This window comes from Suricata suricatta, chromosome 5, assembly GCF_006229205.1.
Source record: "Suricata suricatta isolate VVHF042 chromosome 5, meerkat_22Aug2017_6uvM2_HiC, whole genome shotgun sequence".
In the NCBI taxonomy this organism is placed as follows: Eukaryota; Metazoa; Chordata; class Mammalia; order Carnivora; family Herpestidae; genus Suricata; species Suricata suricatta.
In genome coordinates this window covers 89977693-90003530 of record NC_043704.1, presented here as the reverse complement: position 1 = coordinate 90003530, position 25838 = coordinate 89977693, and the positions used below count along the sequence as shown (strand labels likewise).

General features: G+C 34.1%; 1 protein-coding gene across 1 annotated transcript in view; it reads left to right on the top strand.

The window, feature by feature from the left end:
* Positions 1-25838, top strand: part of NAALADL2 (N-acetylated alpha-linked acidic dipeptidase like 2) — a 669400-nt gene that overhangs the window by 205452 nt on the left and 438110 nt on the right. The window contains exon 5 of the mRNA XM_029938743.1: positions 8318-8468. Coding sequence (XP_029794603.1) covers positions 8318-8468 — 151 coding nt within the window. The remainder of the gene's footprint in view (positions 1-8317; positions 8469-25838) is intronic.

Genomic DNA, 25838 nt, shown 5'->3' with positions numbered 1-25838 from the left:
GCAAATGTTTGAGTAGTCAAAGTGATGGTCTATCTGCAACTAATATGCTATATGTATAGCTAATATAACGTTGTATTGTAGTTATACCTCAATAAAAATAGTAAAAATATAAAAAGTAAATTTTAAAAACTAAATTATGTGAAGAACTATATACTTTTTCTTTGATCTTTGTTATTCATCTAGACAATTACAGAATCTCAGAGATGCACATAAGTGAGTATGTGAAGCCCTGTTCTCTCCGCCACCTGTCTCTTCCTCTCTCATACATTCATACATATAAGCACTAAAAATAATAAGTTGATGAGACAGAAGCTTACGACTTTATGATTTAATTTCTAAATATATATAGCTTTAGTATTGTTTCCTGTTCCTCTTGAACATGATTTGTTTGGTTTAAAAGCATCAGCATGTCTACAGATGGAAATTAGTACATGCAGTTGGTAATACCAACAATATATTTACTAATAGCAATTGCACACTTTCTCCAGTATTGGCTATAAGTAATGAAATCATCTTAGAAAAATTGATAAAGACCAATACCCTTCAGTGTGTTCAATTCATGAACTCTTTGACAGAGGAAAAGCCCCCATTCCCACTGTGTCTACTATCTTATTTCAAATCCCTCTCGATGAAAATAAAATAATTTAGGTTAATACTTGCTCATCCTCACTCTGTCATTGTATTCTCAGCCTAGAATCTAGGATAATGGATCCATGTGACATAGGTGAATCCATCATGGTTAGGAAAGATCTGAAATACAGGAGTAAAATACAAGCATTCTCTTTAATATTTTTAAGCTGTGGTTGGAAAAATGATATCATAATTTTAATTTTTTTTAAATTAGGCTTCCACTATGCAGAAAACATTGGAAAAGTTGCCAAATAACTTAATATGAATTAAAAATTTGAAAGAAATTTGCAAAGTTACATTTTTCATGATTTGACAGTAATATAGTTCAATGGGAAAGGGAAACATTACTCTGATATGCGCTTATATGTTAGGATCTAATCATCCTTATGTCATGACTGTTTCATTTGTGAAATAAGAATAAGTCCAAAGGCCACAATGAGATAGTAGTTTAAAGTGAAATAAACATTTTACACATAAGGATACCTTACAAAATAGAAGATCTTCCCTCCCTTCCTTCTTTCCTTCCTTCCTTCCTGCCTTCCTTTCTGAATTATAATGCTAAAAGTTGAGGATTCTTTTTAGAACTTAGATAGATAATAGGCTTAACTTTCTGCATAACTTCAAGTTTTTTCGTCAGAAAAGCAGAAGGTCATTGCTTCTTATTAATCTCACTAGAATTATTTAAATAACTTTGGATACATTAAGCAAAGTAATTTGAAATCCAAGTAGAAGTGTTCAGTGAAATAAAAAAAGAATGCTGTGATTATGCTTTGGATATACTTAGTCTGATTACAGTGAATATTCCTCAGCATAATAGTCTTTTTTTCCCCTTTAACAAAGAAAGGTGGGTTTATTTCTGAAACATAACAATGCAAACAGGAATCTTACAAATCTCTTTAATGGTATACTAACAATACATACATAATTAAAGGGACAAACACAAACCTATTAATGGAGAAACAATCTCAAGAAGGATAAATAACATAAAATAAGCCCTGAAGTCAAAATACTTGATTAAGTAATGATCATATATTACATGCCTGGTATTCTTATCTTTCATATATGCCAGGGTTACGCAATTTGAATGAATAAGAACATACTATGAAATGTTAGATTCATGGGTTTTTTTTTAAAGTTTATTTTTACTTTTCTGTTACTAGAACCAGGAATCCTTAACACGCTCTGTTATAATGCATATTAATTCCCCTCATAGTACTTTGTAAAAATCCAGGTCTTTTTAGCAATCTAAATAAACAAGCATATAATTCACATGGTATTGATTGCAGTCTCCTCTCGGAAAGAAAATCACAGCAAGAGAATCTGATGTGTTTTATAAATTCACCCTTTAGCCAGTCTATTTGTCTTTGTAAAGGATGGATGTGTAATAGAAAAGAAAGGTGAGCTTTAGAAGAAAGATTGCCAGACTTGAATCTGGAAAATTCTAGTTTGATCCCTGGAATTGCCACTTAGTAGTTCTGACCAGGGATCAAGCTCTTAACTTTTCTGAATCACAATTTCAACAACTACTTAGTGGAAATTGACATGACATGTGCAATATTCTGAATGAAATTCAACAAATAACTTTGGGGATGCTATCTGGGTCATAGTAGATGTGCAATTAGTACTAGATGATTTGGCTTAAAAAGACTCAGAAGACTTAGAATCTGATCACAAATATTTTTCCAAGTCTTTATATAAAGTTTAGCACCTTTCGTGAATGTATGCGTTGGCTAGAGCCGCCCTAACAAAACACCACAGACTGGGTAATTTAAGGAGAAACTTTTGAGGGTGCTAAAAACCTAAAATCAATGTTTTAACAAGTTTGGTTTATCCTGAGGCCTTTCTTTTTGGCCTATCACTTCCTTTTTGCTGAGTTCTCATGTGTTTTTTCTCCATGTATGCACATCTCTGATTTTTCTCGTCTTCTTAAGAATACTAGTCATGCTAGATTAGAGTCCATCAGTATGACCTCATTTGACCTTAACTACCTCTTTAAAAACTCTTATTTCCAAACATAGTCACATTCTGAGGTACTAAGATTAGGACTTAAGCATATGAATCTTTGGGGAACACAATTCAGCCCATTGTTATTGTTATATTTGCTCTTGTTTTCCACTTGAGGGACTTGGAAAGCTTTTCTGGCTATGGAGGCCAGAGGAATGGTTCTAAGCTTTGACAGTTTTTTAAGGAACCTAAATAATAGGCAAAAACACAAGCTTCCAACTTAGTTTCTCAAAATCAGGGGGGAGTTGAGGGATTTCATGCATTGTAATCCATGAAAATAAAAAGAGTAAGTCTGACATTCAATGGATTCAAAAGGATAAACTGACAACTTAGAAACATCTATGAATGGATTATATTTTACCTGTGGCATTCCCATCGAAGACACTGAGGAAGTGGATTGTCTAACTTATTACAGCATCTTCCTTCTGGAAGAGACAAAAAGTGTTTTTGTTGAAAAGTAAAAATGGAAGTTAATAAGGGAGGAAGTGGCAGGAATCAGAACAGAGTCCTTTCTCCTTCACTCTTCCTGGACTTGATCTTCTTTGAATGATTTTGTCTCCCCCTGAATATAGGAACACCATGCAGCCACCCACATGCTTCCTGGCCCAAGACAGTGGGAATATAAACCTATGATGGACTATTTTCAGGCACCAGACTACTTACTGTCTGAGTGAGTAGTTTTCAGGGAGATTTGAGGTTTGTAAGATCTGTTCAATAAGGCTGCTATATCCTGTCCATGGATTTGTAGTACTATTTATTTCAAAGGTAATTATTTGGCAACTGCTAAGACCTAGCTTTATACATGATACACAAAGAGAAATGTATTAATATGGTTCACAGCAAGAAATCGGGGATCAGCCACCTTGAAGTTAGCCAAAGACATTTTATCTGCAAGACCCTGTCAACAAGACAAACTCACATGTTCAAATTCTAGTGTGCTAGTCTCTACCACTCCTTATCTCTGCTCTTAGATAACAAAACATAGAGTGAAATAAAGTAAAAATCAAAACAAAACAATTCTATTTTAATTATGTGTTTTTATGGAAGTTTAAGCAGAAAACATAACACATTTAATTGAGTGTGTATATGTTCTTGTGTGTATGTGGGTTTTAATTTAAGAAACAAGCTGGTTTAATACTTCTATTCACATTCCAACAGATATATATGTGTGTATATATACAAGCTGCCACAAAATGTATTGCATGTTTTCTAGCCAGTGGGTGTGAAATGTAGAACAAAATATTTGTGTAATACATTTGTACCCATATGCACTGTGTATTCATTGGTTCATTCATTGATACATACACTAATTTATTCATTGACTTAAAAAGAGAAAAATCATTTGGAGCCAGGTATTATACTAGGCACCGGGGATATAAATTGAAGCTATAGCATTCCTGCCCTCAAGCAGATCACAATCTAGTGCTACTAAAAATACACATAAAATCCTTATTAATTCCTGTAGATAAAAAAATACATTAGGGGCACCTGGGTGGCTCAGTCTGTTAAGTATCCAACTTCAGCTCACATCATGATCTCACAGTTTGTGAGTTCAAGCCCTGTGTTGGGTTCTCTGCTGACAGCTCAGAGCCTGGAGCCTGCTTTGGATTCCATGTCTCCCTCTATCTCTGCCCCTCCCCTGCTCATGCTCTGTCTATCTCTCTCAAAAATAGATAAATATTAATTTTTTTAAATACAGTAAAATTTTACTTTGAGGACTATAATTGCTTCAAATAATGTCTCTTTCATTGGTGGAGCCATGACCTAGTTTGAAGAGAGGTGACTGACTCTGACTCTTTTAGAAATAGAAGAGTCCCAGGATGACTATTGACCATTTCTCAATTACCAGCCCAGCCCCTATCTCAGGCACCAAAGTCTTAGTAAGTCTTTCAGCTAAATAAAAGGATAGGAGGTCGGTTTAATGATTTTTATGCTCATAGAAATGTGTTCCTATGGCACTTTATGTAAATTAGGAAATGGTGCTCTTGCAGGGTGATACAGACTGATGGGTCGGTCCACCATACTAACCCATGGATGTGAATTGCTTCCTCATGACCTTATAACACTTGAGCTCAAGGCCATTTGCTTAACTCATTTTTTGTGTCTCCTTCTTATGTCAAATGCTCTCTTAGTTTACAATGTGGAAAGCATGAGGAAGAATTCCAGACTTATCAATAATATACTTGAGAGAGAGAAACAAAGGATAATCAACCCTCAGTGTTGAGAGCTTAGCTTTACATTTGCCCTCTATTTTCCTGAATTAGACCCCCAGTATAATCATTCTAGGTCTCAAGTGATCTGAAAGTAGGAAGGGTTCTGGGCAGGGCCAGTAACTTTTGCCTGTACTCCGAGGGACAGTCAAAAGCAGACAACCCAATGACAGCTTAGCTTAATCCTTTTTATATTGACTTGCCTTTGAATGCATTTTTAAAGAATATAATCTCACCAGAGGGTAGATCCTTTGAATATTTCAGGCAACTACTCCCTCACCATGTTCAAAATGTATTTCTAACAATGTAAGAACATTTGTTATTCGATTTAATATAGGCAATTTCCTCAATTGACAACTTGATTGGAAACCCTGCAATAACTTCTGAAACTAGGTCAGCAAATTACTTATTTAAGAGCTCTACAGTGGCCAGCAAGGGACAGCATCATGAACAAGATTGGACAACACTGAAGAAGTATCCCCCTCAGGTCCAGCCATTGCAGGCAGAGGATGGGAAGAGGGAGTAAAATCACATACAGGGCTATCTCTTTAGGATTGTAGGGAAGTAAACAACTCTGGCAAGAGATACTATACTTTTAAACTACATAACTTCATTATAAGCTGTCAGGTATAGAAAAATATCATGATATATATTGATTATAAAAGGAATCACAATGTATTACCAAACATAATCCCAAGAAACAAAATATGCAACTGTAGAATTTTTTTGACTATGATAAATTCTAAGTCACAAGGTGTCATAAAGTTTAAGCAATCAAATAGTTAATGAATTGACTTTTTTAAAAGAGATTTTTTAAAGATAATTTGACTATCCCACTAAAGCAAGGTCAACAATAACAAAAAAATGGGAATCACTTGCCTTTCTTGTGTCCATGGCAGACATCTCTTATAGAGCTATTTTCTACTTTTCACTGACCCTGAACTTGGCCTCACAATGCTTCCCCAGGCAGCCACTCATTGCCAGTTAATTGGGGTTAACACTTAAGATGAAAACTCTTCATCATTCCGCTGGTTAACTGACTTCCTGAGAGCAGGCACTTTGTCCTACTTATCTCCATATGCCACTGCCAGCATATTACCTACGAAAAGAAAAGTGACATGCAGTATGTAGTTGTGAATGGATAAGCACCCCAGGAATCATAAAAATTTTCACTAGAGGGTAATTCTTAAAAAAATATGCAAGTGACCAAAGTTACAAGCAAAAATAAATTTAACATCACTAGTAACTTTTTAAAAATGGACAGTACATTTTTGGTTAGATTAGCAAATATTTCTTAAAAAGTAATATTCAATGTTGGTGTTAGAGGAAATAAGTACCCAGATACATGACTGGTAAGAATGTAGCTTGTTATATATAGCTTTTCTGGAGGGAAAATAGTTTGTCAAGAATCATAAAAATAGCTTTACTTTCACCTAGAAATTCTACCTGTAGAAATATATTTTGTGAAAATATACATTTGTGCAATGATTTAGCTATAAAGAAGTTTGTTGAAGTATGATATAAAAAGTTAAAATTTATATAAATAACAAAGATTGGTTAAATAACATTTGATGGCATTTCTATGTCTTATTATATTATTTATAGCATTCACATGCATATAGTGTACAGCTTTTAGTGTTATATGAAAGAGTGCTTATCAGCATGGACTAATATTTAGTATGTGGTATTATGTGAAAAAAACAAAAAATTGCAAAATATATGGTAAGTTGTCTTATTTTGTAAGTAAAAGTGTGTATATGCCTAAGCCCTAATAAAAGAATTTACAAATATTAACATTTACTTTCTTTGACACATAGGACAATAGGATTGTTGCTATTTTGCTTATCTTTTATTTTTCTCTAGTGATCATGAATTATTTAAACTCTTTAAAAAGTAATTATTAATACTTAAAAATTATTTTATGGAGTTGTTCATATTTTTCTTAATATGTTCCCCAATAGTAAGCAGAATATTAAAAATCATTCCATTGATTATGCTTTATAAAATTGCAATTTCAGCATCTAAACATTAGAAGCCCTCCCTTCAGTGTGAGCTTTCTGAGAGTCAGTCTTAAATCTGTCTCTCATATTGACATATTCTTTGCTCTTTTTTCCTCCTCTCATTTCTCTCCCCTCCCTAAATTCTTCTCTCTCTTCATTAAAGCACTGATGGGAAAAACATGACTCAACATGTGAGTCAAAAGTTCTTTACTTAGGGTATCAGGGTTATTTTTTTCTAATTGATAATACAGTATATTTAATATATGTATTAATTAAAATAATGAATACGTGTTAATTATTCAAAAATGGGAAAGTACAGAGTATTCTTAAAGGAGTTGAAAAAATGCCATGAATGTTATGTATTTATGTAAGTATTTTTATTTTTTTACATTTTATGTAAAAACTGTATTCTAGGTACAATGATGTTTTATTTTTTTAATAGAAGTGCATCCTAAGTATTTTCTTAGAGTTCTCTTTTTTTTTTCAAGAGTAGCTGCTGTGCCAAACCAGCATTTTCCTCATTTGTTCTTTCATTTAGCAATACTCTTGCATGCCTACTATGTGGCCCCTAAGAGCAAGTGTAAATTGGAAGAGAAGATAAGCCTGATTCTGGCCTCATGGAGGGGTCTTGCCAGGCCCACAAGCTGCTGCCTTGCTTAGTCCGCTGTAAAAATTCACAAATAAGCAGTAACTGAGAAGTGAAGTACAAGTGTTAACTAGAGCCACACAATGAAATTGCAACTGCCTGCACTCAATGTGATTCCCAGTCATAGTCTCCATGATTTCCTTCCCCAGGTTTCCATCTCAGGGGAAACAAATAGATTAGCTAATCACGAGTATTGTTTTTCACATCAGGTAAATCACGCTAAGATATACAAGCTCTTTACCCAAAAAATTAATTTACCGAGTTAAAACAAAAAGAACATGAAATGTCAAGTTAATTCTCCCCATCATGCTTATTTATGGGGCACTTACCAAAGAACAGAGAGGAATCTGCATTAGGTATGTCTCAAATGAAGTAGGAATTGTTTTCTTTTTTTAAGTTTATTTATTTATTTGTTTATTTATTTATTGAGAGAGAGAGAGAGAGAGAAACACTAGGGAAAGGGCAGAGAGAAAGGGAGAGAGATCCCAAGCAGGCTCCACACTGTCAACACAGAGCCTGACATGGGGCTCCATGTCACAACCATGAAATCATGACCTGAGCCGAAATCGAGTCAGACACTTAACCAACTGAGCCACTCAGGAACCCTATTAAGGAGCTTTTTTCAAAATCTTTCAATACAGAGACAGAGCAGGAACTTACCCCTCAGAGCGAGACCCCTCGGCAACTTTCATCCCTCAGTTGCTACATCTGGGAGCTCTGGTTGGCATATTCAGGGCAGAGATCAGAGTGGGGGCCGCAGGGAGGTTCAGGACGGTAACTATTTGCCTATGATAATGTTTTTAAGAGTTTTTTTCCTTCTCTTTTAGCTTTCCTTATTGGAAAAGGCTGGATTTGGTGGTGTTCTTCTATATATTGATCCCTGTGATTTGCCAAAGACTGCAGATCTTAACTATGACACCTTCATGGTGTCACTGAACCCAGGAGGAGACCCTTCTACCCCTGGTTATCCAAGTGTGGGTAAGTGTGTTGTTAATCTTCATTATTCTCTTAGGTGTTACAGGTTGTAATTTATGAGTACATACCACCTAACTTATCAAAGGATGGCAGAGTTGGAAAATTCTTACCACCCATATTTAAAAAATGATTTTTCTATCTTCTCAAATTACAGGCTCCTTTTTATAGGATTAAAATTTTTTAGAAGTCTGTAATAGATATCTGGATAAATTGTAGTATTGTGAGCAGAGAGAAAACATATTTTATGTTATTACTGGTTGACTTAAAGATAAATTAATTCTCTGCAGGACAGGCACTCCAAATGGGTGGAAAGCATATACAAATACCTAGAAGGATGAAATACCTGCTGCTTTAGGATGTCTGTAATCACTTTCAGTACTGAGTACTGAGTACTTGGGTAGTGGACATGATTTTTCAGAATGGAGTTTTATGAATGACTTGTCTGGTGCCCTAAAGGAAGGGATTGGTGTAGCCACTCACTGGTGTCATAGAGATGGCCATCTTGGCATCAAATATCCTCTTTCTCAGTAAGTTGTGTCTCTCTTATTGGAGAGGTCATGTGGCACAGAGCAGACACCTGTGATTTTGGCAGGTGCTCCCTGCATCGTTGAATTTCTGTCCAATGTATCATTAACAAGTAGTCCGATAAGTCAGTCTCGGCCGAAGAAGCAGCTCTGCAAACCTTCTTCCAGGGTGATAGTAACCCATTAACCATGACACTACAGTCAACAATTAAACTAACAAAAACTTCATGTAATTATTCATGTATTCTGCCAAAGTTTGCCTGTTTTTCAGAAAACATCACAAAAACTTTCTAATTATCTTATTCAAGTCCAGTTATCCTCTCTCTGTGTATATTTTCTTTGCTGCTTACTCAATAACTCTCCAAGAGAGAAGTATCGTGAATCAAATATGAGTTATAATTTATAAATTGTGTTAGGTCTACTGGTAACTGCTTTGTCCTCTCACATACACTTTACATAATCTATTTAAGAATTTTCCTTGAGGCCTTATTGATCTGTGTTTTTACAGTCTATTGTTTCATTGTTACAATTTTGAAATTAAAATTAGGAAGCGTCCATCTACAATTTCTAGGCATCACCAAAAATGTCATCTCACTTCTCTCATTTGCAAACGCTCTGACTTCCCTGGGCTGTAAGACATCAGCTTCCGGCGTGTGCACATGGCAGCTAAATCTTGGGGACGAATCAGTGGGCTGCAGTGCTATCATGAAGCTACTTTATGAATACTTCATTTAAATTGGTAAATTGCTCAACTACCCACATTTACTCTTACATTGCTTTTGGCTCCAATCACTTCATAAATTAGAATTCAATATTATCTAGCAAAATGTTGGCTAGAGTCTTGAGCCATCTCAGAATGTGTTTTTCCCCCTTTCTTTTCTCTTCTTCTCTTTGAAATAATTTCAACTCACAAAAAAATTTTAAATAGAGTATTTAGAAAATCTGTGTAACAATGCCAGCCTTCTCTCATATTAACATCTTACTTAATATTATACAGTTACCAAAACCATAAAATTAACATTGATACAGTGCTGTTAACTAATTATAGACTTTATTCAGATTTCTCCAATTCTCTGTCTCTCTCTGTCTCTCTGTCTCTGTCTTCTGTCTGTCTGTCTCTGTCTCTCTCTCTCTCTCTCTCTCTCTTTTCTGATCCAGTATCCAGTCCGGAATTCCATGCTGAATTTAGTTACCTTGTCTCCTTACTCCTCTCCCAATCTGAAATAATCCCTCAGGCTACCCTGATACTTTGAAGAATACTGGCAGTTGATTTTGTAGAATCTCTCAACCGAGTTTGTCCAGTACCTTCTAGTGATTAGATTGTGGTTATAAATTTTTGGTAGGACTATCACAGAAGAGATTGTGTGCTCATCTAGGTGCATTATGTGAGGAGGTACATATTGTGGATATGCATCATTTCTCATACTATTAACTTTTATCCCTTGGTTATGGTGGTTTCTGCCAGTTTTCTCTCCTGTATTGGTACTATTTTCCCCCTTTGTAATTCATGAATATCTTCTGAGAAGATATTATGAGGATACCTAAATATCCCCTTTTTTTATTATACGTTTCCTCGCATATAACAGTATTCATCAATGATTCTTGTTGCTACAATTATTTCTGTGTTATTTGCCAAATCATGATTTTTCTACTTCCATCATTCCTTTAGAATCCTTCTTAAAGAAACATTTTTATAATATGAGTAATCACACTTGCTGCCTACATTCGTAAACAAAGATGAAATGACTAACCATTTTGGAAAAAAATATGTCAGAATTCTTAGGCCCAGTAACAAAATACAAATGCAATAAATAACATCACTATGTTCCCACTGTACTTAGAGAGGACTCACATGAAGTATTCCTTTACAAATATGCCAGTGTATGTGTGTGGCCGTGGGAGGGCCTCTTTTTTTCCCTTGTCCATATTAATCTCTATAAAATATAGAAGGAAAAGATTCAACCCATTGTTTTTCTCTCCTTTTCTCTGGTTGCTCAGAAGCTCTCATGAACTGTAGTGACTTATACTGCTGGCTCCTGATTCACTTATCCTTTCCTCCTGTAATTGTTTTAAGATCTCTGTGTCTTGGGGCTTTAGTCACATCTTTAAAAAATATAATGCAACCCTCCTCAATTTTGTGGGGAGGGAGAGAGAGAAAAGGAGAAGGCAGGTTGTAAATTTTAAGTTAAAACTACAGATAAATATTTGTTCAAAGTGAGTAACAGTATCTGACTTAATACCCTATAGTACAGTTAGGTAAATGATTATTAGAGGAAGTAATATAAAACTACTTCTTTTTTCCACTTTTAGAAACTTTATTTTATTAGCTAACCCAAGGATTATTAAGTTCTAAAGAAAAATGGAAAAATAAAAATCCAAGTATGTGTTTTTGTTTTTTAATATAAATATATATAATGAACAGAATAGAATAATGAACTTTCTGTATGACTCACCTGTCTTCTTCAACTATCTACATTCTACCAGTTTTGTGTTGTCTGTACATCCCTCACCTCCCACAGTGCCACTTGGTATTTTTACAGAAAAAGTTCATATAAATTGAAATGTATAGATCTTATCCAACAAAACATTTAGTCTCTCTGCCTATTTAGCTATAGTACATTTTTATCACGTCTGAGTGTTCAGAGTCCTTCCCCATCACCAGGCCTGCTAAGCACTTGTCTTACATGTATCATTGTACAATATTTTAGAACTTGATATAAACAGAAACATGAAGGTTCTTTTGCTCAGAATAATGTCTTTGATGTTTATTCATGGTTCCATTTATCAGTAAGTCATTTTCTTGTATTGTTCGTATTCCACAATTTTTGTATTAATTCAAGTAGGTGTTTTTAATTTTTTTATTATTTTTTAATGTTTATTTTTAAGAGACAGAGCATGAGTGGGGGAGGGGCAGAAAGCGAGGGAGACACAAAATGTGAAGCAGATTCCAAGCTCTGAGCTGTAAGCCCAGAGCCTGATGCGGGGCTCGAACTCATGAACCATGGAATCATGACCTGTGTAGAAGTTGGATGCTTAAAAGACTGAGCCACCCAAGTGCTCCTCAAGTAGGTGGGGTTTTTTCTTAATTTATTAAAAAATGTTTAATGTTTATTTATTTTTGAGACAGAGAGAGACAGAGCATAAGCAGGAGAGGGACAGAGAGAGAGGGGGACAGAATCTGAAGCAGGCCCCAGGCTCTAAGTGGCCAGCAAAGAGCCGACATGGGGTTTGAACTCACAAACCATTAGATGATGACCTGAGCTGAAGTCAGATGCTTAACTGACTGAGCCAAACAGGTGCTCCAAGTAGGTATTTTTTAAACAAGAATGCCAAGGCACTCTTCCATGTGACATGATCCAAATGGATTGTCCACAGAAGACACAGGAACTTTATGTAAGGTAGTTTTGCTCACTAAGTCTAACTGCATAACCAAAAAGTTCTTAATTATTATAGAATCAGAACAAAGAGTAAAAAAGATTTTAAATAACCTTTCTTTCTATAACACTGAAAAAAAAATCTCATTCTTTTAACAAAAACAATCCATTAGCTTCATTTGGCATATTAACTACACTGAGCCTTATTTTCCTCTTATTAAAAGAAACCAAACTAATACAATAAATGCATTGATATATAGATAGAGACACAGATCTTACAAGATGGTTGTAAGGAAATTCAGTATCTCAAACTTTGCCCCAGACGTAAATAGGAATTCTGAAAGAGGGGCCCAGCCATCCGTAGGCTAACAAACTCCAGGTGATGCAAATCAATTTTGAGACCCACTGAGTTAGACAACTTTATGCTTCATCTGCCAAATCATATTTGGACCATGGGGACTACTGACCTAAACTTTGTGACCTCATATTACTGTTCTCTCAGTATCTTATATTTCTGCCTTTCATTCCCTCACCTCCATGCCAATCAGGACTGAGGAATATGTGTGTGCTGGATCCTGGACCCAATTTCTCTACTCCACTAGCTTTCAGTAAATATTGGTGGAGTCAGTAACTTGTTCCCTTAACATGACTACTTGTCTTTGATGATTCTGACCCTGTGCTGTACCCTGACTTTAATTAACCTAATTAGAACTAAAAAAAAAATAGTCTATAAGCCTTGTACCTCTGACAAGTTTGTTTATAAAACACACAGGCTTATTTTCTCCTTAAATGCTTTTGTCAGTTCTTTCACACCTTTTGAACCATTCAAATCAGCAGAAATTTTTCTTAAGATATTAGGATACTTAAAGTCTAATGTGTTCTCTTAATTCCTTTGATAAATTATCAAATATTTCAATGATTAAATGTCCAGAATAGCAGACTTCATCATAGCTGCTTCCATCAACTTGCTACAAGTATTTCAACTATAATAAACTATGGTCTAAGCAAACCTCATTTCCTAGAACGATCTAATTTTAGAATTCTAAGGGACTTTAAAGTTCATATAAGTTTGAGTGACAATAACTTATCATGTTAGCTAGGGGCTCATATAAATGTGGCATAAGAACTAACATTTACAGTAACTGCTCATAACTATAACACTAGTAATCAGTTATAAACAAAGATATTCTTAACTTAAATGTATTAATTGGTAAAGCTCAAAACAAAGAGGGAATCAGAAAGCTATGGGTAAGAATAAATATAGGGAGATGAGAAATGGGTATCTGTAAGAAGTACATCATTTGGCCATTATGTTGAAATGTGGAAAGGAGAATCCTTCCCCAAATTCTAAGCTTTAGATTGTCTGACAACCAGACTTGAAATAGCATTCGTAGTCAGAAATTCTTTCCTTTTCATATTCTTTAAAAAAGAATTTTTCTTCTGAAACTTCTGCTGGCTATAGAGCTTATTTTAAAACATTTTTTTAAACATTTATTGATTTTTGAGAGACAGAGAGAAACAGATCATGAGCAGGGGAGGGGCAGAGAGAGAGGGACACACAGAATCGGAAGCAGGCTCCAGGCTCTGAGCTGTCAGCACAGAGCCTGACATGGGGCTCAAACCCACGAACCATGAGATCATGACCTGAGCCGAAGTTGGACACTCAACTGACTGTGCCACCCAGGTGCCTCTATTTTAATTTTAGTACCATCTTCAGATAACTGCCTGTCTAATCTGTGGACAACTAGAAGATTGAAATCCAATCTTTCTTTTATCTTGATTTGGACTTATATCTTATTACTTTCTGAAATCCATCCTGATTGAAAGTTTTGTATATATGTCCCTCTTTATTTGTTACAATCCTGGTTTTTCCCTTTTTTTCTTTGTTTCAAATCCTGGAGAGGAATTTTTTTTCAGCGGTTTTACTCTAGTGAAGTGTATCAAACGACACAGTTTATTTAATATTCCCACTGCTACAATTCAGTGGATCTGTGTGTTGTTTACCTGTTGTCTGTTCAACATCACCTCTGCCAACTAAACCCATTCAAAGAATAAAGAATATCACTGTAATTTGTGACAAGTCTTCTCCAGGTGTTCTTGGTCCAGTTACCTGGACAAATGTCCAAAGGCTGACTTGAGTTGGCACTAAATCAACTGCGACAGTGTTGAACTATTCCCTGACTAGAATAGCAGGGAATATAAATATGTGCCTAGTTGTCAAAACAAAGCGTTAGATATTCACAGCATGAAATGCCTTGTCATTTTGTTGGGGAAAAAATAAAGTGTCTGTATTTTTATTAGTTTACTCTAACCAGTGGTTCTTGTATATGTCCTGAAGGCTTCAGGTTTACATGAAATATTGTCCAGCTTGACTCCAAGAACTATTTAAAGAGTGGCTCATTGTTAAGCTGATTTTTTTCTTGGTAAGTTTAATTTGCAGCATATTGAGAAGATAGATTGTTTAAATTCAAACTGTTCCTTGCAAAAATTTAAATTTTATTTGAAATATAATGTTACTTAGATAGGTTTTCTTGATCTCAAACAGAGAAACTTATAACTGCTGAAATGTCTAAGATTACAGCCCCTTAGAGAATATTTTTGAATGATTATCATTCATAGACAACATGTGTATGCCACAGAGTTTATTAGTCACTCGGGATATTCTTTGCTGATTATTGTGCTTGGAGCTCTCTATTTTAAATTAAACACATACTCAGTGGAGATAATCCATTTGTTTAAGAATCAAAGTTTCCATGAAAATCTATGGGGATTTTAAAATGATAAAATCCACTGCTTGAAAAAATGATTTATGAGTAAATTTCTATCACAATTAATATAAGAAGCTAATTGAAGCAACAGAAAAAAATTCATTTTACATGTTTATTGGACTACTTTGAATGCTTTATTTTATTAGATCTTTCAACAGGACAGCTTTAATTATCCCCACTTTCTAGATTAGTAAATTGATACTTGGAGATATTGAGCTTTAATCAAAGTAACTAGACTAACATAACCAGCGTTTAAATTCCAAATTGCAGAACTTCTAAATGGGAATTCTACTAACATTATCTGGCATCAACCATAAAATTTAGGTAAATGAGATTTATGAAAATTAGAGTTGTATTTGGTGTGACTTCAGACAAATGATTCAAATTTAATGTTAAATATGGTGTTTGGCTTCCCATGTTTGTTTTCTCCCTACTTTTAACACATGCTTAAATGTAATGTTGAAAGTAAAATATAATATACAATGCTAAATTTATAAAGCTTGTCTCCAGGTTTAGACATCAATATGTTCAAATTGTTCAATATGACATCAGAACAAATTTAGATTGAATCATATGCAATTGCCAATATTCTTCCAGAGTATACTTTCTATTCTTACCTACAGAAATAAAAAGTATATATCATAAAAGAAATAAATTGAATAATTAATTAACAAAAGTATGCAAGAAAAAGCAACAACATCAAAAGACCTTGTTTTATTTTTCATTCACAAAATTATATGTTTTAGTGGAATATATTCAAAACCTGTCATTTCCCCAACTTTATTAACCTTTTTTATTTAATAGCTTTAAACTGTGTAAAATATAACCATCTGATTATCTTTCTTAAAGATTCAAATCGGTATCAAAATAAGTACAACCTCTTTTTCAAAGTAGTAGGCAGTAGCTGAGCAGAAAAAACCACTGAAAATGCATAAAAGAGCAAGAACACACCTGAGAAATGATGAATTATGCTGTACAGTACAATGTATTTTACTTTTCCCAGCCAGTTTTCATACTTTCTTATCGCTGTGGTAGGAACTCTAAACTACAGTAGCAGGAGGTTTTAGTGTTGACAAACTTAAGCTATCTCAGAGAAAATATCATTAATAGAACTAATGTGAAGCCTAAAAAAAAATCAGCATAGTCTGTCTTAAGGTTCACTATCAAATGATAGAGGCTGCAGAAAAATAATTGCAATATTGTTATTTCTAAACTATTCATTATGAAGAGTGAATTTTCTACATGTGACAAATTATATTCTGGAAATATCAGCAATTCTCATGGCCTTGTATATGAAGCCTCAGTGGTTTAAGAAGTTGGTTTCCAATGTGTGTGGGTGACTGAGTACGCTGAGTGTCTGACTCTAGTTTCACCTGAGGTCATGATCTCACAGTTTCTTGGGTTTGAGCCATGCATCCAGCTCAAAATAAATACATAAACAATAACAAAAGAAGAAGTCAATTTCCAAATCAACAATTATAGTAAACTCAAAAGTATTCTTTGCTGATTTCTTTCTGAAAATAGGACCTGATTTTCTGTTAATTTCTTCTTTACTAATTAGTGGCAAAAAATAATCCATATTATGCCAAAGCAACCTGGAAACTAAACTTGGTGATATAGTAGTGACTACAGAAAAACTTTCTACATCCATATTAAATGTGACATTCTATTGCTTAATTCTCTATATAGGTAAAGGTAATTAAGATATTCATTAACTCCTTTTTATTTGCTTTTCCATTTTTCAGCTTTACTGATGTATACTTGACAAATACAATTTCTGTATATTTAAGGCAAATAATATGATGAGTCAGTACATATATAAATTGTGAAGGAGTCCCACAGAGTTATTAACACATTCCTCACCTATTATATTTATCTTCTTTTTAGTCTTTTTTTTTTTTTTGGTGAGAACATATAACTTTTACTCACATGGCAAATTTCAACTATACAATACAATATCATTACCTATAATTAGCATGTTATACATTAGATCTTCAGACATTATTATTCTTATAATGTCAGGTTTATACACTATTGCCAGGCTGTCCCTATTTCTCCCATTTACAGACCCTGGCAACCATTACTCTACTTTGTTTCTCTAAGTTAAACTTTTTTTTTAATTTCTCTCTCTCTCTCTCTCTCTCTCTCTCTCTCTCTCTCTCTCTCTCTCTCTCTCTCTCTCTCTCTCTGTCTCTCCCTTTCACATTCCATATATAAGTGAGACCATGCAGTATTTGTCTTTCCTTGTCTGGCTAATTTCATTTAGCACAACACCCTCCAGTTTCATCTAAGTCGTTTCAAATGGCAGGATTTCCTTATTTTTTAAGGCTGAATAATAACCTTTAGGTATGTATACAACAATTTCTTTGTTCATTCATCTGTAGACTGACACATAGTTGGTTTTCATACTTTAGCAATCGTGACTAATGTTGCAGAGAACTTAGGAATATAGGTATCTTTTTTGAGATAGTGATTCCATTGTTTTTCAATATATACACAGAATTGGGATTACTTGGTCATATAATAGTTCTATTTTTCTTTTGTTGTGGAACCTCCATACTGTTTTCCATAGTTGCTGTATCATATTATATTCCCACCAACAGTATACAAGGGTTTCCTTCACTCTACATTCTTACCAGCCTTTGTATCTTGCCCTGGATGATTGGTGATGTTATACACCTTTTCATGTCTACTGGGCATTTGTATACTGTCTTTGGAAAAAAGTTTCTGTTCAGGTCCTTTGCCCACTTTTCAATTGGATTCTTTCTTTTTCGTCTTCTTCTTCTTTTTTTTTCTAATGAATTGTATGGGATTTTTGTATATTTTGAAATTTTGGATACTAACCACTATCTGATAAGTTATTTGCAAATATATTTTTCCATTCCATAGGATGCCTTCCCATTTTGTTAATTGTTTCATTTGCTGTGCAAAGCTTTTTGGTTTGATATAGCCTCCCTTATTTATTTTTGTTTTTGCAAAATAAATAAATGCCTTGCTTTCAGTGTCAAATTCCAAAATATCACTGCTTATACCAATGTGAAAAGACTTAACACCTATGTTTTCTTATGGGAGTTGTACAATTTTATGTCTTATGGTCAAATCTTTAATCTACTTTGATTTTTGTGAGTGATGTAAGATAGAGGTCCAGTTTCATTCTTTTTCATATGGCTATTCAATTTAACCAATACTATTTATTAAGAGACTATTCATTTCCTATTGTATATTCTTGGCTCCGTGTCTATTATTAGTTATCCATCTGTGGATGTACTTACTTACAGGCTCTCTGTTTTTCTGTTGATCTGTGCATCTGTTTTTTGCCAATACCATACTGCTTTGATTACCGTAGCTGTGTAACATTCTTTCAAATTAGAACACATGCTTTCTTCACCTTTGATATTCTTTTCAACATTGCTTTGGCTATTTGGGATTTTTTGTGGTTCCATACAAAACTTAGGATTATTAGTTCTATTTCTGTGAAAAATGCCATTAAAATTTTTATAAGGATTATACTGAATCTGTAGACCTCTTTTGACATTATGGTATTATTTTTAACTTTAAAAAACTTTTTTTAAACAGTAATTCATTTTTGAAAGACAGAGACAGAAGATAAGCCAGAGAGTGGCAGAGAGAACAGGAGACACAGAACTTGAAGCAGTCTCCAGGCTCTGAGCTGTCAGAATAGCCCTGAGATCAGGACCTGAGCTGACTTTAGACACTCAACCCACTGAGCCAGCCAGGCGCCCCTGTATTATGGAAATTTTAATATTGATTCTTCTAATCCAGGAACATAGGATATCTTCACATTTATTTGTGTGGATTTTTTTCCAATTTCTTTCAAATCAGTGTCTTATAGTTTTCAATGTACAGATATTTCACCCTGTTGGATACATTTATTCTTAAATATTTTATTCTTTTGATGCTATTGTAAATGCAATTATTTTCTTCATTTTTAGTAGTTCATTGGTATACAGAAACATAACTGATTTTTGTATTTTAATTTTGTATTTTGTTTATTCCAACAGATTTTTGGTGGTGTCTTTAGGGTTTTGTCATATCATCACTTCTTCCTTTTTCTGATTTGAATGCACTTTGCTTTTCTCTTTCCTCACTGCTCAGGCCAGGACTTGTAGTATAATGTTGAATAAAAGTAGTGATATTGTTCCTGATGTTAGAGGAAAAGCTTTCCATTTCAGCTGTTCACTGTTAAGAATTGATTAGCCGTGGGCTTGTCACAAATGGTCTTTTCTGGCACTTGCCCTCTATACCCACTCTGTTGGGAGTTTTCATCATGAATGGATGTTGAATTTTGTCAGATGCCTTCCCTATGTCTATTGAGATCACATAATTTTTATTCTTCATTCTGCTAATGTGGTGTATTACACTGATTTACATATGGTGAACATCCTCACATTCCAAGAATAAATCCCACTTTATCATGGTGTATAATCTAATGTACCATTGATTTCTGTTTGCTGCTGTTTTATTGAGGATTTTTGCACCTATGTTTATTAGGGATATGACCTGTGATTTTCTCCTTTTGTGGTATTCCTGTCTGGCTTTGATATCAGTTTGATTTTATAAAATCAGCATTATTTAATTTTTTTGGAAGATTTTAAGAAGGATTGGTATGAACTCTTCTTTAAATATTTTGTAGAATTCACCAGTGAAGCCATCTGGCCTTGGGCTTTTTTTTGTTGTTGGGAGATTTTTGATTAAAATTCTTACTAGTATTGTCAGTTCACACTTTCTATTTCTTGATGATTTATTTTGGTAGATTATATGTTTCTGGGAATTCATCCCCTCCTTCTGCATTATCCACTTTGTTACCATAAAATTGTGCATAGTTATATCTTAGTCCCTCCAGCAATATTTTTTGAATCTTATAAATTAGTAGTAGTCAATGATATAATATTGCATTTCTTTAACAGTCATTTGTTTCCTCAATTTTTTCAATCATTTGCTTACAATTATTTTACTTAGTGTGCCTATTAAATGCTAAAATATTTATTTATATGTAAAAATATAAAAATATATACTTATTTATGTATAAATATATAAATGCTTATATACAATTGTATATAGGTGTTTACTTATATATAAATACATAAAAGGTTATATATATGGCATATGTAAAAGAATGCTTATATATGACATTTGATTTTTGTGTATTTTTCTTTTGCAAAACCAGACATAATAAAATGTTTAATTTCTTTATAGCTTCATTTCAAATTCATTCTAAAGTAAATCTGAACTTCAAGTGGAAAATCAGCTAAATAAAACAAGATTTGAAACTATGTTAATATTCATATGTAAATAGCAAATTCTATGAGGCACGATATCTACGAGGTTGAGATCTTGTATAAGATTATTTCACAATAGGGAAAATATGGAGGTGATAGAAGAATATGAATGAAATTTAGCTGATTTTCCTAAAAACAGGGATAGAAACCCATATAAGTGTATTTTCTTAGTATATTTTTATTATTTTAAAATTTTGATATAAGATTAAACGTAGCTGGTAAAATAGTATAAATAAATTCTGTTCTCTGTGTGTAAGTGTGTGTGTGTGTGTGTGTGTGTGTGTGTGTGTGTGTATACAGTTCTTGTCTTTAAAGGAAGGGTGTATAGTAAAAATATTGTGATCAAAAATTAGTTCTTCATCTTCACCCCTTCTTTAGTGTGGGGGCTATTTATTTTAAATGTCTTTAGATTTATTTGTATTTTCCATTAATTCTTTATTCCCTCTGTCTTTAATAATTTATTTTAGTATCAAATATAACATGGTTCCAAGGTGCCTGGGTGGCTCAGTCAGTTAAGCATGGACTCTTGATTTGGCTTAAGTCATGATCTCGTGGTTCATGTGTTTGATCCCTGCATCTGACTCTGCACTCATAACATGGAGACTCCTTTGTACCCTCTCTCTGTCTCTGCCCCTCCCCTACTCGCTTGCACATGCTCTCTGTCAAAAATAAATAAATGTTAAAAAATATATATTTGTCTAAAAATATATATACATATATATGTATAAAATATGGTCCCAAAAGTCAAAATACAAAAATGGGTACTCAGGGTAGTGTCACTGTTCCCCCCACTTCAATTCTTTCACCTCACTTCACTCATTCCCTATTGATCTTTCTTGTGTTTCTTTTTGTAAAAAATAAGCAGATAAGTGTATATTCTCTTATTTCCCCTTTGATTTTATATAAAATGTAGCATATAATAATACTTAATTTTGTGTGTGTTTGTTTTTTTCATGGAGCAATTCTAAAAATCTCTATCAGTTCTTAGAGATTGCCAATAGTTAGGTTCTCCAGAAGCAGCTACTGCAAAAAAGTGTGGTCGGCAGGATTTTTATTAGAGATTAATACCTATGGGAAAGAGAAAACACCAGAGGGACTGGGCAGGGATAGAAGTGATGCTGCAGAATGGTCCAACCCCTCATGAGTGTGTGGTCTACCAGAATTGTCCATTAGTGGACCAAATGGCCAGGCCTTCATGCCTCTTCTGAAATCAGTCTTTGGATATGTGCTACCCCGAGAAAGGCATGCCATTGGGTGAAATGATTCTCTAGGACTAAGACAAATTCTGCACAGCTTAACAGCTGGTGGGACTCTGCTGATAGTACTCAGAGCAGCAGGCTGAAATGTCTTCTCTTAGGGCACCTTGGTGGCTCAGATGGGTAAGCATCTGACTCTTGATTTCAGATTAGGTCATTATCTCATGGTTCTGAGATGAAGCTCTACATCATGTGTGGAGCCTGCTTAAGATTCTCTCCCGCTACCCCTCTCCTTCTTGTGTGTTCTTTCTCTCACTCTCTTTCTCTCTCTCTCTCTCTCAAAAAAAAGTCTTCCCTTGACAGAAAGGAATATCCAGATGGGACATCACTATGTCAACTATAGAAATTTGGCTTTAACTCCATTCTTAGTCATGAGTTACAAGGGCTAAGCTGTGCTGTCTAATACGGTAGCCACTAGATATATGTGTGTATTTAATTTTAAATTAAGTCAATTAAAATTAAATAAAATTAAGAATTCCATCATACTAGTGACATTTCAAGTGCTCAATAACCACATGTAGCGATTATAGAGCATTTTCGTCATTAAGGAAAATGCTACTGGATGAGTGCTACAGTGTAAATGCCTAAAAGCTGTGTGATTTCATACAAAATTTGGTGATTATCTACTGTTTTAGATTATCCATGAGACTCTGTATATAATCTTGGAGAATCAAAGATCGTCTTTTTTACCACTTGAATTATTTAAAATCTATTTACAAAGCAGACTCTAAGAACCACATCTTGGGTATGCTTCATGAATTATTTTATGGTTTAGTGTTGAACCAAAACATAGTTGAGTGCTCTGAAAGTAAACATTTTCCATTTCCCGTATTCTCTGAAGAGTTTTTGAATTTTAAGTACGTAAAAATAAATCTTGTAATGCTACTTTAAAGTGTTATTGCATTTGCTTCAAACTGATGGCATTGTAAATTTTAGTCCTAAACAATTTCATTTGAGAGATGCATCCTGGATGAGAAAATGTGTTCTACTTTTGTTTTGCTTATCACCAGCCACTCAATTCTAAATTTTTCAGTGAGAATTGGAAAAATTAAATCTTGGAAATATTGGTTTGTTTTAGAGATAACCATCTCAGTGTTAGACATTTGAAGAATATAAATGTGGACTACTTTGGTAATAGGTTGAAAGCCAGACTCTGGTCCTTTGTTTGCATATAAAATTAACTCTGTTTGGTGGAAACAGGTCAGGTATTTAACTTTCTTTTCTTGACTCCTGAATAACATGAAGTGACACAACCCATATAGCCACAAAAATTGTGACTTATATGCATATACCTGTAGGATTATTGAATACCCTCATACCTTTCTATTGGGAAGCCTACAGTCTTTCTTGAAAGCCTGTCTTTTCTACTTTTACTTCTCTAATGCCTCAGACTTTTGACTTCATAACCTTTATAAACATATACTTAGGAAATGTATTAAGGGAATGGAGGGTTAAATTAAATGGTATAGATTTCTTTACTGTAGAACTTCAAAATCTATTATTATCATGATGCGTTTTTCAAAACCAAAAGCATTGTAGTCTGGAATATTTGCCAAATATTTTGACCATGGAGTTTATTTTCAGAGGAGCATCTGGAAAGACTATTGTTCAGTCAAATGTACTGTGGGATTGCTGACCTGCAGAACCTGCCCCTTCCCCTATCTGCCACAAATCCTTCCCTAGTTTTATGCTCCTACCCAGAGGTACACTATGTGTACCTCAGCTTGTACACATTTTGTAGCTTAAGGTATGATGTAAAGAATAATACAAAAAGTAGAAAGGGCAGGGCAAATTAGGTCACATGGTGATAACAAGGTTAACACCTGCGGGTGCACCTGCTTATGAGTCAGCAGGAAATAAAACACTCAGCAACAAAAAATAATCTGGTTGATTGTTTAACAATTAAAGTTGTAATTAGATTTATAATTGAATTTTTGGTGTAGTCTTGAGTCTGGAAAATCAGTGTATCCAGCTAATCTTTTACTCAGCATGATCTGTTTCGGTTCATTGCTGCCCATGTTCAAAAATCTGTTTTTTAAAACACAAATCTGAACAAAATTCCTAAACAGCCATCTTTAACGAGTTCCTAAGGTGATTTTTCTTATTTCAGTAATAGAATAGAAAATGCAATGTTATCCTGAGACAAATAGATAAAATGACAGTTTTCAAGATAATACAGATATACATCTATTTAAGCAATAGGCAAAAAAGATAATGTGCTTTAGGCAATTATTTCTAGAATACATCTCATTGAAATTATCACCTGCTCTACAAGCATACTTATTACTATGATATCTCTCAGAAAATCTGTCATTTCAATGCCCAAAAAAGCTTTGGAATCCATGATGAATATTAAACCGAGTAATCACAGGTCAGTTTGCTATTCAGTAACCTCAGTCAGGGTGATGTCTGATGTTCCTGGGATGGCTTTGGTGCACTAGGGAAAATGGGACAAAGCCAAGGAAGTTTCTTTAGTCTGAAGGTAACTATCTAATACACAGACAAATCAGGACACTTGATAATAAAAGGGTTTACTATGAACAGCTACATAAAATGATGGGTATTTACTGGGTAATACCACTATTTCCTAATAGTTTTGATAATGAAATCCAGGTGATTTCCAGTCAGGAGGTGTTATGAGGTAAATCTCCCTCACCCCAAGAAATTCATATATTGAAGTACTAACTCCCTGTATCTCAGACTGTATGTGTGAAGCCTCAGGAGAAACTAATCTCACAAATATCTGGATTCTAGCCTCCAGAACTGTGGGAAAATACATTTCTGTTGTGTAAGCTACCCAGTCTATGGTACGTTTTGACAGCCGCCCTAGCAAAATAATACAAGTGGAAATTATAAAAGCTTTCCTGACTTCATTGTCATTAAAAAAATACAAAGGAAAAAGATATAATTTTAGCATGCTTCTATTTTCACAGTCTTCAAGAAGGAGAAAAAATAGTGCTGAGTGCAACAACTCTTCTGGTCATTCACTAGCCTTTGTTCCTGATTAGATCTAAGTAACTTCTTTTGGCTTATGACTTGACAGGGGTATCAGTTGGACAATCCAGTATAATCAGGAAGGTCCTAGCACTCTAGCTCTAGGCATCAGCTCTAATGAAAGAAGGATGGAGAACCTATTGTCTAATAGAGTGATCCTAGTGCTTCCCAGGAGAAACTGGAATTCTCAGCTTCTGCAGTAATAAAGCATATAAATTAATTTTTTAATTTAGTTAACTTTTTAAGTAGGCTCCACGCCCATGCAGAGCCCAATGTGGGGCCTGCACTCACCACTCTTAGATCAAGACCTGAGCTGAGATCTAGAGTAGGATGGTCAATTGACTGAGTCACCCAGGTGCCCCTAACTGAGTTTTTGGATACACAAAGTTATGTGATGAGTGTGATTCTGCAGTGGAAGAGAGTTCTTATAAGATAGGTGGAATAGTTTGTGTTCAGTTGACCCTAAGGAAAGACCTGACTTAAAAAAAAGTCCCTGTGATGGGAAAGATTCAATCCATCTTTAAGGGTAGTGATGGTTAATATTTAATATTAAATTATTGCTGTTTTATTTGTTATGTGATCCCAAGCCTTTTTTATTTTTTTAATTTTTTTGTGGTTATCATTTTATTTTTATTTTTTTATGTTGTTGTTTTATTTTATTTTTTTAATTTTTTTTCTTTTTTTTTTACTTTATAAAGTTTCATATTTTTTAACATATGCAGTTATTTTCCATCATTTACAATACAGTAGTTGCAATGACACTCAAAACAGAAAAGCAAAGTAAAAAATCAATACACCAACTTCTGTTTCATGTAATTAGACTTATACAGAAATTAGAAGGTTAAGTAACAACTAGGTAATCACCTAATTTCACAGCTATCTGAAGTGGCAATTGTTATATAGCAGCTTATCTATGATACATTCAAGATAAATGATACAATATATTACTTGTTCATAGGCTACAACACAGCCTGCTTAATACCTTTCCTTAAATTCCACCTCTATACTACAATATGCTTGAGGTCCATGCAAAAAGGCAGCTACCTTTTATGTAGGAAATGGATGATTAAGTCTTTGGTGTTGTAAAAGCAATTTCATTTAAACATAACCACCCCCACCACCAAAAAAAAGAAGAAGAGAAAAAAGAAAAAAAAAAA